Raw genomic sequence first — 13798 nt, 5'->3', positions numbered from 1 at the left:
ACAGACAAAGTCTCTTCTATCGTCCAGGAGAACATGGCACATCCTATGCAGGTTTCAACAGCCAACCTCACTATCTATATTTCCTGCCTTGTAATGTATCAAGAGCCTCTTCAGATGTATTTATTGCTTCCAGAAACTTGAAAGGCAAAATCCTGTGTGGGCTTTCCCACTAGGTGAATTCCCAGGCAAACTCCCTCCATTTGCTTCTCCTCTGTTCGTATCTTACTTCATAACTAGAACTTAAAAAGTATTTGTAGTAGAGTAAAAATTCCTTTATTTTTCTTTGTTTAACTTATAACATGTTTAAATCCCACATTTAAACATACCTAGTTGTGGTGTGTTTTTTTTAAAAAGTGATTGAAAGTGAAGGAAAGAAGTAAAAGAAACATTTGTATATACTACAAATCAATAGTGGCTTCAGAAAACATTCGTAAATATTAATGTGTGCATGAGCCATGAGGGCTCCATTCTTTCTGAAGTCGGGCAAGAACATTTAGAATGCAGTTTCAGGTTTAGACTCACTCAGAACTTGGAAAAACAACACCTTTTTAAAACTTTTCTTTGTTTCATGTTTCCAAAGAATCTTTTCCCCCCTTGTCCTAAAATATCTGCTCCCATTGTGGTTTGAAAACATTTAACGTTTATAGTATCAATAAGACATGCCCAAAGTGATGTCTGATGGCACAGGAAGGATACATATTCAGAAGACAAAAAGCAGACGCTGTTAGAACTGTACGGGATAATGAAAACCAATAAACAAGTGGAAAATTTCACATTTCAATCACTATTTTAAAAAGGAAAGAAGAGGGAGCTTTAATGTGTCTGTTTTGCTGCTTGAACAGAGTACTGAGAGTGGCTGAGTCAAATCTTTTCAGATATCAAAGAAATAAATAAAATTGATGCCAGGTGGGCTAATGATGAATCTTTTCTCCTATTATTTTGCAGATATTGATGAGTGCAATGAAGACCCCAACATCTGTCTCTTTGGCTCCTGCACTAATACTCCAGGAGGCTTTCAATGCATCTGTCCCATAGGCTTTGTGCTGTCTGACAATGGACGAAGGTGTTTTGGTAAGATGCAGGGTTAAAGCATGTTATCACTGACCGTAATAATTAACAGAAACTTTGCAAGAAGAGTAGGGACTCTTTAGTAACCTCCCACTGGTTGTCAGGATTGTAGCCATGTCATGCTCTTATTACAAATTTATTATGTTAAAACTAAATTGATTAGGTCCTCCCAGTAAAATAAATATTTGTCACGCGGTGCGCCATGCTCTACAGAAGACAATAAATCTCTCTTACCTTCTAGTACAACTTAGCAATACAACCAACAGCCACTGTGCCCTTTAATCCTTTTTATAAAACTAAAGAACTCATTGGTTCTTTTAAGGGTGGATTCCCTGCCCAGATGAGCTCCCTTTGTGGTTATAAATAGCATGGGAGGCACAGTGTATGAGCTTCTACACCTTTCTCCCCACAACCCCTGAGCACCATGCTCTGCTGCATCCAGCAAATGCTCGGCATGACAGGAAACTTGCCTTCAAATGTTGCAAGAAATCCTTTTCTTTGTGTACTCCAAAAATACGACTTTACTTGAAGAAAAACTACATTTGAGTCTGGAGCTCAGTTCCTTGTTCCCCAGGCTGGCCAAGTCTGGGGCTTTGAGGAGCTGTCATTTGTAAAGGCAGGAGTGGAGGTATTTTTTGCCTGTGTAATGATGGTCCCTGCTGTTCTGCAGAGGGTGAATAATGTGCAAGAAAGTCTTAGACCTGGTATAGAGTAAAATGTTAGGTTGACTCAGCAATGTTGCTCAGGGGTGTGAAAAATCCACATCTCTGAAGGGCGTAATTAAGCCAACCTAACCCCCATTATAGACAGTGCTAGGTCTATGGAAAAATTCTTCCATTGACCCTAGCTACTGCCTCTCGAAGAGGTAGATTACCTACGACGATGGGAAAATCCCTCCCCTCAGTGTAGGTAGTATCTACACTGACATGCTACAGCGACACAGCTGCAGCACTACACTGGCACCGCTGTAGTATTTCAGGTATAGACAAGCCCTTAGTCCTCACTTCAACACTGAATGCAGCAGACAGCAGTTGTGGATAAAAGGGTTTGTATCCTGTTGTCTGGGTGGGAGATGTATTCCCTAAAATAATGGTGAAAACTCAGGCCTAGAATTATCCCTTTCATTTTCAGATACATTTTTCTCTAATCAGCAGGAGTCTGTCATATAGAATGTGTAGGTTTTTTACATACCTAGCTTATTATTGTTGCTTTTTTTGTTTGTTTGTTTTTCTAGATACCCGGCAGAGCTTCTGTTTCACTAACTTTGAAAATGGGAAATGCTCTGTCCCAAAGGCTTTCAACACCACCAAGGCAAAATGTTGCTGCAGTAAGATGCCAGGAGAGGGATGGGGTGACCCTTGTGAGCTCTGCCCCAAGGAAGAAGAAGGTATACATCATGGTTTATAATACGTGTAGGAAAAGACTGAAATGTAAAGTCAAAATAGTGCCTCTGCACAGCTGTAAATTAGCCTCCTGCAGTAGTTCTTGTTGCTTTGGGACAGGGGGAAAGGCAAAATGTGGCTTAGGGCCCAGAAACACTAAAGCTGTCACTGGCATTTGTTTTGTTACCCTACTGTTTGGTTTACACTAAACAAACTGAAGGAGAAGCATTAAATGATTATGTGCTAAGATAGGGTTACCATACATCTGTATTTTCCCAGACACGTCCAGCTTTTTGGTTCTTAAATCACCATCCGTGAGGAATTTTTAAATATCTAAAAACGTCCAGGATTTTGCCATTATTATTTTTCCCCAAAGAAGAGTTGATCATTCAAGAAAGAAAGTGAATTTTGATCACTCGAGAGAGTGCCCACTTTTTCCCCCTAGCTTCCAGTGCTTGCGCTGCGAAACAGCTGTTTCGTGTAGCGGGGAGGAGGGGGAACGTGGCGCACTCAGGGGAGGAGGCGGGGCCGGGGATTTGGAGGAGGGGGTGGAGACTTTGGGGAAGGGGTTGGAATGAGGGCGGGTAGGGGTGGAGTTGGGGCAAGGCCAGGGATGGTGGGGCACGAGCAAAATTCCCCCCCCCCCCATGGAATGTCCTCTTTTTTGAATGTTCAAATATGGTAACCCTAGCTAAGAAAGCTGCTCTATAGACTCTGACACAATTACTCAGGCTTAATACTAGTAAAGGATGTTGCAGTTGAAACTAGCAAGAAGGGAAAAATGCAACTCAATAACAGGGAAAATATATGGTAAGAATAGCTATCCAGAACACGCTCTTCTTCATTGGTGTTAATTAAATTCAGCTGCCTTAATGGTTTTGATCACTTCCATCCATTTAGCATGTTTGTTTACAATTGTTTAAAATGTTCCTATACAGTTGCTTTCCAGGATTTGTGTCCCTACGGCCACGGAACCATCCCTGGGATTGATGATACACGGGAAGGTATTGCTTTATTTCTGACACTGCTTAGAAAATCTTTAATTCCCAGTTAAGTGAGGTGCTGTTGAGTAATGCTGTTTTGTTCTTTCTGGTAAAGCTTTTTTTTATTTTGTGTTTTTTGTTTTGTTCTCAAGGGTGAAAGAAGTTTTGGAGCACTGAGAAAGCTTACAAGATGTATTCTATTTTTGAAACTGCATAGTTATATTTTGGCCCAAGGCATATAGAACAAGATGCTTACTTTTTGGTCATTTCCTGCTTTTCATTAGAAATATAATATTTAATATAAAAATAGTTGAGTTTGACAGCTGAAAGATAATAGTTTACATGGTTTTCTATTTTTCAGATGTCAATGAATGTCTTGAGAGCCCAGGCATTTGTTCAAATGGTCATTGTATCAACACTGACGGATCATTCCGCTGTGAGTGCCCAATGGGATACAACTTAGATTACACTGGAGTGCACTGTGTAGGTAAGTACTGATTCTACATTAGGCAGACTGTACATTGCAAGGATAACAATACTTAAAGTTCATAAACTTAAAATACCATTTAGCCTGTGTTCCAGTTCTCTGAAGTTTGTGTTTTACTTATTTCATCCTAGATACTGATGAATGTTCGATTGGCAATCCATGTGGAAATGGCACATGCACTAATGTGATTGGTAGTTTTGAATGTAACTGTCATGAAGGGTTTGAGCCAGGCCCAATGATGAATTGTGAAGGTAAATCATGATTTCCTCCATTTTACCTCCTCTTTTTCTCTTATATTTAAAGTATTCTATTTTCCATCCAGCGTTTGCGCTATCGTAGTGTGTGTATTGGGTTTTTATTACAAAGTCAAAGTTATAAGTTAAAAGGAATCTTTCCTCTTGAAATATGCCAATGAAAAATAAAGTCTAGGGTTCTGAAAAAGAAAATGTTGCAAAAATAACACTTTTCATGACCTAGCTAGTGTGTGGTGCAGTGTAACCCTGCTAACATTCCGTTTGAAGGAAAAGTTTTCTCCTCACCCAGCTCTAGAGAAATATGTTGCCTGATAGAAGTATTTCTAAGAATAACTGAACATCTTAAATTTCCTCATCAATACATTGTAACGGCCATTAATGTGGCATGTGAATGCAGAAGTGTGTTCATTTTATTAGTCAAATATGCTGCTTGTTAGTTTTTCCCAAATTTTAGGGTGTGGCCTGCAGAGATGGAGGGAGAGAAGGGACATAGATAGGCTACTCAACTGTTCTCCAGAGTCTCAGCTTTCATTTGAAAATAAGAGTCTAGCTGTTATGGTTGCAAAGAAAACCTTGGAAATGTGACCAGAGTGTAATTGGTTCAAAAGTGTTTGCCTGAGTTTACAGAGAACCTGACACAACCACTTTGGAGTGTGACTTGCCCCATTTATTTCAATGGGTGCCAAGTCAAATGCCACTAATAATACTTTACTTGTCAACATTAACTATTTCACTGCTCAACAAAACATGTAAGAAAGCAGAGAGAGGATCATTTTATGAAGATCTATACATTTTGGATAGGCCTTTAACAACACATGGTGGGTTTGAAGGAGGGCATGATTAGTTTATTTCCCTGAATAGGGATTCAGCTTTCAGAAGCTTGGGAAATGCTGGCTTATCACATCCTTGAAAAGACTGTCTATTGTAAATAGTTCCATGTAGTAAAATCCCAACCAAAAAACAAAACAAAATACAAAAACACCTACAACTCTAACCTTAAAGGTGGTTTTAGAAGTGTATATGTTATAAAATGCAATATATATGAGGATACCCTGGACACATTTATGTTTTGTTTATGCTGCCTCAGAAATGCACAAAAAAATTCCCAGAATGAAGCATTGATTTCTAACTCTTTTTAGATGGTAAATACAGAAAATACGGGTATAAAGAAAGTTCTAGTGGTGCTATTACAATTAAGCTGGAACATAGCATTCAGTCTCCCTTTTCCTTACTATTCAGACATAAACGAGTGTGCTCAGAACCCTTTGCTGTGTGCTTTTCGGTGTATCAACACTTACGGTTTCTATGAATGCACCTGTCCGGTTGGCTATGAACTGAGAGAAGACCAAAAGATGTGCAAAGGTAATTAACTTTAAAAACGTTTTAGAAAGTAATGGCTATTGAAATGTAATTTTTCCCAATGCCTGTTACCAGTAATAGACAAAGTACGGTCAAAAGTTTTTCTTCAGTGCATCCTGTATCCAGCCTTTTTAATAAAATATTGCAGCAGGACCTACCATATGATGCACCAAATTGATACACTCAGCATTGTGTCCAAGACAGAATATCACCTGGTGGGCCTTGTTGTCTCCACTTGTCACAAAAAATTAGATCAAGATGGAGCATTTCATGCTGGAAGATGTCCTCTCTGTGGGTTATACTGTAACAGTGTTAAAGATGAAGGTAGCTACTATTTGCTTAATTTTATGCAAATTACAAGGGCTTTTGATTAATTGCAGTACTCACATGCCTCTCCCTCCCCCGCCCTCCCCCCACAAGTAGCCTGTCACCTCATTTACTCTTAATAAAAATAGTTTGGGGTTAAGAAGAAAAATAAAAATTATACTTTCTGAACAACAAATACTAGTTGTTTTCTACAATTGAAACTACAAGAAAGCATTCATACTAGGTCTTTATTTGAAATACAACATATACTACATTTTTTTTTTCAGACCTGGATGAATGTGTTGAAGGTCTCCATGACTGTGAATCAAGAGGCATGATGTGCAAAAACTTGATTGGCACCTTTATGTGTATCTGCCCTCCTGGAATGACACGTAGACCTGATGGAGAAGGCTGCATGGGTAAGATTTGGGAAGGGAACACTTCATATATTGCTCCAATATTAAAATGAAAAATTTGTAATATACAAGTACATTTGGAAAATAACTAGTCGGAGCATACTATGGTTAGGTGTCAGAATTATATATTTCTTTGGAAAGTAATTGAGATAACCAGAATCATATTTCTCTCACAGTCCACAGGTGGAAATTTTTAAATACAAAGAGATTCAGAAAATTTACTCTGTTATACTGCTTGACACTGGAGTATTGGTGTAAAGTTGTTACTCTGACTTTGAGCCAACTCTGGTTATCTTTTGGAAAAAGCCAACTCTTTGAGGGATATTATTATCCTTTTGTGACTTGGTTGTTTTCTGCATTGAAACACTAAAGGGGATAATTTTTTGCACAATTTTACCCATCCAAACATCCTGCTAAAATTGTGAATTATTGAATTGTATGCTAACAGGGAGACCTCCAAAGTCATAAATGGCAGCTAGGTGCTCATTAATTACACTCTTTGCTACTTGACTATGGTTTAGATGAAGTAATTAGAGGCACAACTACTCAGAATTGCATCTGTAATATTTTGTAGGCACAAAAACAGAAGTACGGATTGCATCTGTGCTCAGCTACATATACCCAAACATCTGTTCATGAGGATGGAGACACAATACACACTCTTGAACCTTCCACTTGACAAGTCTACTCTAACCCTGTTCCATCCAGTCTTTCCTTATTTTAGGGCTTGATTCTCTAATCTTTACAGTGAGTAATTCTTACACTAGAAGTCCCAGTGAGCTTGGGACGACTCACCATAAATAAGTGTTGCTGAATTTGGCCCTTAAGTCTATTTTTGTGTGGCCCACCTTTGCTTTCGGTGCATAGGGTTGTAAGAATTAAGTCTTAAAATTATTCTGACTACCCATGAAAGGCTTTAATTAGTTAGCCAAAAGGCATCTCTTTTGATAGTTCTCTAAATATGAATAATAAAAGTAGAATAATTATTGTAGGTAAATAAGAAATTATATATTTGCAAAAATCTGCATTAATAGTAGAGAAATTATATTTTATGTATCCAGCTTTTTCAGAGTTAAGGGGTAACACTCTAGAGCAAAATACGAACATTTTATTCCAGCCATCATCAGCAAAGATTTCATAGAAATTAAAAACCACCACAATTCAGAATAATTTTCTCATCTTAAGATGAATAGGCAAACAGCTTCCCTTGACCATTACTGTAATTTGTTTAGAGGGAAAATAGATAGATCTTACCAAGTGCTGCTGTGTCTGGAATCAGAATTTTTCCCTTGTAGTGTTGCTTCATTGACCATTCTGAAGCTTTCTGTGTCGACAAAAAATACTGGAATTTATCTCCAAGTTTAAAAAAAATAGTAATTTTTTAGTTCTCTTAAACATCCATCCTGGTAAAATCTCTCCTTACAGAATTCTTCGTATTTTATTGTGCATTCAAGGAAAACAGTCTTCTTTAATCATAAAGCATCAGTCTATTTGCTAGTAAAAATATCAAGAATTGTGCCTTTATGAGAGAGATGACTGTTGGATTCAAACCTACGTCTGTTTTGCCCTGAGTAGCCAAACCTTCCAGTGTTCTTTTAAACACCTATGGAAATTATGGTATCAATTTGTTTTTTGCAAGCTAATATGGGAAAAGGAAGGAGCAACCATTTTGGGATTATATTTTAGAAAAGGCGCCTAAGCACATACTTAGTTCTTACTGACTTAAGCATGTGCTTAGGTGCCCTTCCTGAACAGGCATATTTTATAGAATCGTGGTCATGTGACATACTCTAACTTTCTATTTCTTAATGGCTCTCACTATTTTATTTTGAATGACTCTATTCATTAGTGTATTAAATTTCATTTTAATGCTAATTGCTAGACAAAGCTGTAGTGCAGTTGGCTTATGTCATGGTTCATTAAAAACTTACTTTTAGAAAATTGACAAGGTTTATCTTTCTAAGTTGCTATATTTTTCCATACCTTCTTCAAAGCACATAGTGTGCTGAGTTCTCAACAGAAGAGTGAACATCAGCTTTTGGAGGCTTACTCAGCTGTCTTTTGACCATATAAATATATTAGTTACCAAAATGTTTGAATTTTTTTTGCCTGCTGAGTAAGTAACTCTGACAAACAGGTTTTTAGTCTGTCAATTCAGATAAGTTTTAAACCACATTTATTGTGTGTATATGTGTGATATTTTTGTAAAGATGAAAATGAATGCCGTACCAAGCCAGGTATCTGTGAAAATGGTCGCTGTGTGAACATTATTGGAAGCTACAGGTGTGAATGTAATGAAGGATTCCAGTCAAGCCCATCAGGCACTGAGTGCCTTGGTAAGTTGATTTCCTTGGCATACATTTCCCATTACATGAAAAAGTATAAACTCTGAGCAATAAAATGGAGGTGGAATATTTAAATAAAAAAATAAAAGCACTGCTTGCTAAGATTTTTACCAATAATGCAGATCCTGAGACACAATAATGCAGACACCCTCTTGGCTGTGTGTATAACAAATTAAATAATGATCCTTGATCTGGTTTTGAGTATTAAGATAAATTGAGTTTTCAAAGAGAAAACAATGATTTATTTTATTTCTGGAAAAAATGATAATTAACAGCCAAGAAAAATGATATCAATGGTGGTTTCATGCCAAAGGAAAATAGTTTAGCATCAGCCTGGCTTACCCTATATGCGATGTTAAATAACAAATCTCACATTAACAGCAAGATATTTCTAATTATTCCATTTATGAGCCAGATACTGCTGATACAGAATTTGAATGTTAGATCTGTTCTACTGTACAGTTGTGTGTAAAAAAAAATATGTACAAGCCATTACTTTTGAGTAACTATTTTGATCAGTTTTTTCCTAACTCACTGTTTTGCTAAATGGAGATTATTATAGTATGAACATTTAAAGCAAGGACAGGAAATGTTACTGGCAAAATTCCATATGTCATAGGTTCTAATTTCAGTCTGTAAATGAACATTTTAAATAAATTCTAAACTATTAAAAGGGAGGTGATGCAAACTTGAAGGATCTTATGCCTGCTTGGAAACAATAAGAAAGTTTTAGGATAGTCTAATAATCTAAAGAGGAAGGCAAATGAATGCAGTCACTGATAACGGGGGAGAGGGGCAGGAGTGGTTGATGACGTTGTTATTGCATGCTGAAGAAAGAGAGTGACTAAAGTTGTTGACTGTCAGGGGCTTAGTTTGTTAGATTCTAGTAACTTCTGGAAGATAGCAGGGCATCTGATAATAGCTTGCATTTTTTCCTGTCTTCATAGTGTTGAACTCACAAAGGGGTTTCTCATTTTAACTAGTAAACATGAAAGTTACCATTCAACAGAGCAAACAACTGGTTATTGTTTAATACTTTGGTATTACCAGACATCAGTGTATGAATTTATCTGATTCAAAATGCTTAACATTTTAAGAAATGATAGGGGGAAAAAAGCAATTGAATGAACTGAAGTAATGAAACAGATAATTCTTCTAAAGCAAACTACAATGATTGTCAAGAATTGTTGAGATATAAGGATTTATGCTCCTCCAAAAAATGTAGAAAATCAGTTTTCAAGAGTAAATGTGCCACTGAATGAAACTGGGTTTCATGATCCTGCTTGTGAAACATTTTCAAGGGAAACATCTTCATCCAAATGTAGTTGCAGTGATAATTTAAGTCCCTGTTCTAAACCTACGAGCAGATCTTCAGCATTGACACAACCACCATCAGCATCATGACTGGTTGAACGGGTGGACTGATATTCCTCCTTCCCCATCCTACACAGGAAGATTCCAGGCTAGCTAAAGAGGGGACTAAGACTAGGTGCTGCCACATCTGACTGTTAGGCACCCTGCTGCCTAATGGAATCTGCCGCTCTCACTTAGGCTGTCTTCACTACGCATGGGAAAAGTTAGAGCAGAGTCCCCCATTAACTAGCCAATATGATATGCTGATGAGAGGGATGTGGCCTAAGCCCTGCCCCTCAAAGAGAGTTAGATGCTTAAGCAGGAGGTGCCTCCCTCCAATTGGGATTTCAGCTGTAAACTCTCTCCTGGATTTAGGGCTGACCTGGCTTAGGTGCCTGAGATAGAGGAGGGTATGTGGTGGTGCTTTTAGTCAGTTATTGCCAGTGGGTAGGGCACTCACCAGAATGTCTGAGACCTAGATTCAAACTCCCGTTCTGCCTGGTGTGGAGAAGGGCTTGTGCCCCACCTCCTAGGAGAGTGCCCTCACAATGGGATACTCTGGGATAGGTCTCTTCTCCAACTCTCCTGTTAGGGCACTCACCTGAGATGGGAGAAGACCTGGGTTCAACTCCCTACTCCAGTGAATATTTACTGGACCACCACCACCCTCCTCACAGCATACCTACTGGATCGAGCCTTGAGGATTAGGCAGGCAGGGGAATGCCTAGTTTGTGACTCCCACTGGGGCTTAGGCGTTGAGGTGCTAGGCATTAGGACTCAGGTGGCTTTGTGCATGCCCAGCAGCAGAAATGTAGGCACTTGAGGTGTCTGTCAATGGAAACAATGTCTAGGGACTTAAGGAGCCTATAGGGCTAGATAGCAGCTGAGGGGGAAGGGGGGGGGGATTAATGATCTAACTTTGGGATTTAGGCACCTAAAGTAGCAGTTAGATGCCTAAACCCCTTTGTGACGCTAGCCCTGTCACTAAATTTGCATCCAATTAGCATAAGTACTTGAAATTTGCATTGAGAATATAGAGACCTTTGCTCAACATATCAGATCAGTGATCTCTGTAGTTCATGACATCATCAGTATCAGGCTCCCCCATTTAACCTGGCATTAAAATGAAGGCGCTGGTAGCAGACTAGAAAAAAGAAGGCATATGTGCATCTCTGCTTGGATGGCTAGTTAGTAAGAAACAAGAAAAAACACATGATGACGGAAGCCCTTGCCAGGATACGCTTTCTACTAGAGCAGTGTTTCCCAAACTTGATTAGTAGCCAAATGGAAGGAAGATGGCTCAGGCTATTAATCACTGTCAAACATCAATCCCAAGGAAATACACTGCTCTTTTGAATTAAATATATGAACAGATATTTTCAAAAACTACATTTTGGGAGAGTGTTCTTGATGCTGTTTCCATTCAGTGCTTTTAGGGTCATGGTATCACTGAACGCATTGTGCTGGGTATTTCTTTATAATTAAAGCCCAATACATTTGCTGATCAGATTGTGCAATCTTGTGTCAGAGTTCCATTTAGTTTAAGTATGAATCAAAGCTTTGTATGAACTACAGGTCAGAATGTACTCAATGAGCTCTAGCTTTCAACATTTCTTGCACAATACACCTATTTAGAAGAGCAGTAGTTGACTTCAGTTATTTCTTAGTTAGAATATAGAAGAAAGTGAATCATATTGACATTTTCAGAGTATGGCTCCACAGTAGGAAAATTCAGTCACAGGTATAAAGTTTTACTGATATTTAATTAGTTAAGCATAAACAGAATTAAAATTGATAGCCATAGGCTTTAATCAATGTAACTGCACTTGACTTTATTGTCTTCTGTACAGTTTTTTGGACTGACTGAAACCCGGTAAGATTTCAAGATAGCTAAATGTGGACTGTAATAAAATTATGTGGGGGAAAAACAGTGCAATGATTGCTTGTCTTTAGTAAATTTAGTTAGATGACTATGGGTAAAAAAATTTCAAAAGCACCTAAATGACTTAGGAGCCTAAATCCCATTGAAACCCACTAGTAGTTAGGCTCATAAGTTGTTTACGGGTTTCTGAAAAAATTTCTGTATAGCTACAATTATTAAAGCCAGTTTTCATAAAGTAATTAAAAAATCCCTTTCTCCTTTAAACAATTGATGTATATGGGGCTATTAGGTAAAGGCTATAAAGTAATTCCCTAAAGGACTGAAGTAATAGTAAAATATATAAATACTTTACTTTTCAAATTATACCCCACACTAAAATCTGCTGCTCAGCACAGACTTTATTCCATGACTCAGGTCCACCTTCTAGCAGTGTTCCATGGTAGCTACGACTTCACCACATGATGTATGCTGGGATATCACAATTAGTTACCTAATTTCCTTAATAAAGATTTGTAGGTCCCTCTTTAAAACAGTGAAATGCAAAAGCTTTAAGTCAGGAACCTCTCTTAACTAACTAGATACACTATGTTTACATAAATAATTCTCTTCCAACCAAATTGGATCTTGTTAATCTCTCTAAATTTGCTGCATTACAGGTTATATTTTTAATGAAAAGACCATTTAATATCACTGTGTAATTATAGCTGGTGGTTCAAATTAAGGGGAACAATAAAGGCATATCTAAAAAAACCCTAACTTATGCAGGGAAGTGTAAGGTATAGCTCTTTGTACCTGCTGATTCTATTCTTCAGTAGATTTGCACAGACGATGATCAGACAATTTGCTGGCACCTGTCCTCCCTCAGAGTAACTAACAGAACAAATGTAAGATTTGAGTAGTGCCCCACCAGCAGAAACCATTCATCTGAATCAGTTTAGCCCTGTGTCTTTTGGGGTTCCCCAGCAGAGAACAAGTTAAAATGTGCTCTGCTTCCTAAACGTCTCTCCTGGTGGATTTTCTTACACTGCTTAGGGGTAGGATGGGGATACTATGCTTCCACAAGCCAGTGACAATCCAGAAATGCATATGATCCATGGTGTATCACTTTTAGTAAAATACACCTGATTTTTACTATGAAAGGAAATATTTTGCCAGTGAAAGAGCTACTTTCAGAGAACAGCCTGCAATAAGGAAATCCAGTCCATTTTAACTAACAAATCAGTCAGACACTGGACCTATTACTAGTGTCAGTATCCTCTGTGTAAAAAATTATGCTAATTGGGGGGATATTTAGCATGCTAAGTCCATGTTTACACTTAAGTTTGCCAGTTTATTTTATCATTCACACAAGTGAGCTGCTCTGCCAGGTTCACTGGGGGATGCTCCAGGGTGTATTATTCTAAGACATAACTGATACCAGGTCTCATGTAACCACTGACTCACTTAGGGGAGCCCTAGCAACCCTTTAAGAGCAGTAGATTGTCAAAGTATTTTTAGGGTAAGGTAAGATAAACCATATTAATTTGCTAAATGCTCCCCAAAGACTGGTTGCTATCAGAGTCACTCAGCACATAAATCTGGGCTCACTGCAATTATCTTTTCTAGTTCACTTTTAAAAGCATTCATATGTAACAATAATGGACCATAATAGTATCAGTGAGACTTCCTGTTTAATACACATCCAGCTCACATTCTTTCTTGACCCCTACACTCTCTCCTTTCAGATAACCGCCAAGGATTCTGCTTTGCTGAAGTTTTACAGACAATGTGCCAGATGGCTTCCAGTAGCCGTAACCTTGTCACCAAGTCAGAGTGCTGCTGTGATGGAGGGCGAGGCTGGGGTAACCAGTGTGAACTTTGTCCACTGCCAGGAACCACCCAATATAAGAAACTGTGTCCACATGGACCAGGATATACAACAGATGGAAGAGGTAATTGTGGGAAAAGGTAGAGGAGAGGAAAT

At 38.3% G+C, this 13798-nt stretch overlaps 1 protein-coding gene across 1 annotated transcript in view; it reads left to right on the top strand.

Moving 5' to 3' along the window:
• The window catches only part of FBN2 (fibrillin 2), a 247169-nt gene that overhangs the window by 210056 nt on the left and 23315 nt on the right, over nt 1-13798 (top strand). Inside the window, exons 49-57 of the mRNA XM_038402837.2 lie at nt 946-1071; nt 2303-2455; nt 3389-3454; nt 3795-3920; nt 4052-4171; nt 5414-5536; nt 6127-6258; nt 8466-8591; nt 13560-13766. Coding sequence (XP_038258765.1) covers nt 946-1071; nt 2303-2455; nt 3389-3454; nt 3795-3920; nt 4052-4171; nt 5414-5536; nt 6127-6258; nt 8466-8591; nt 13560-13766 — 1179 coding nt within the window. The remainder of the gene's footprint in view (nt 1-945; nt 1072-2302; nt 2456-3388; nt 3455-3794; nt 3921-4051; nt 4172-5413; nt 5537-6126; nt 6259-8465; nt 8592-13559; nt 13767-13798) is intronic.

Source organism: Dermochelys coriacea, chromosome 5 (assembly GCF_009764565.3).
Source record: "Dermochelys coriacea isolate rDerCor1 chromosome 5, rDerCor1.pri.v4, whole genome shotgun sequence".
Classification (NCBI taxonomy): Eukaryota; Metazoa; Chordata; order Testudines; family Dermochelyidae; genus Dermochelys; species Dermochelys coriacea.
This window is presented reverse-complemented; position numbering and strand designations above follow the sequence as displayed.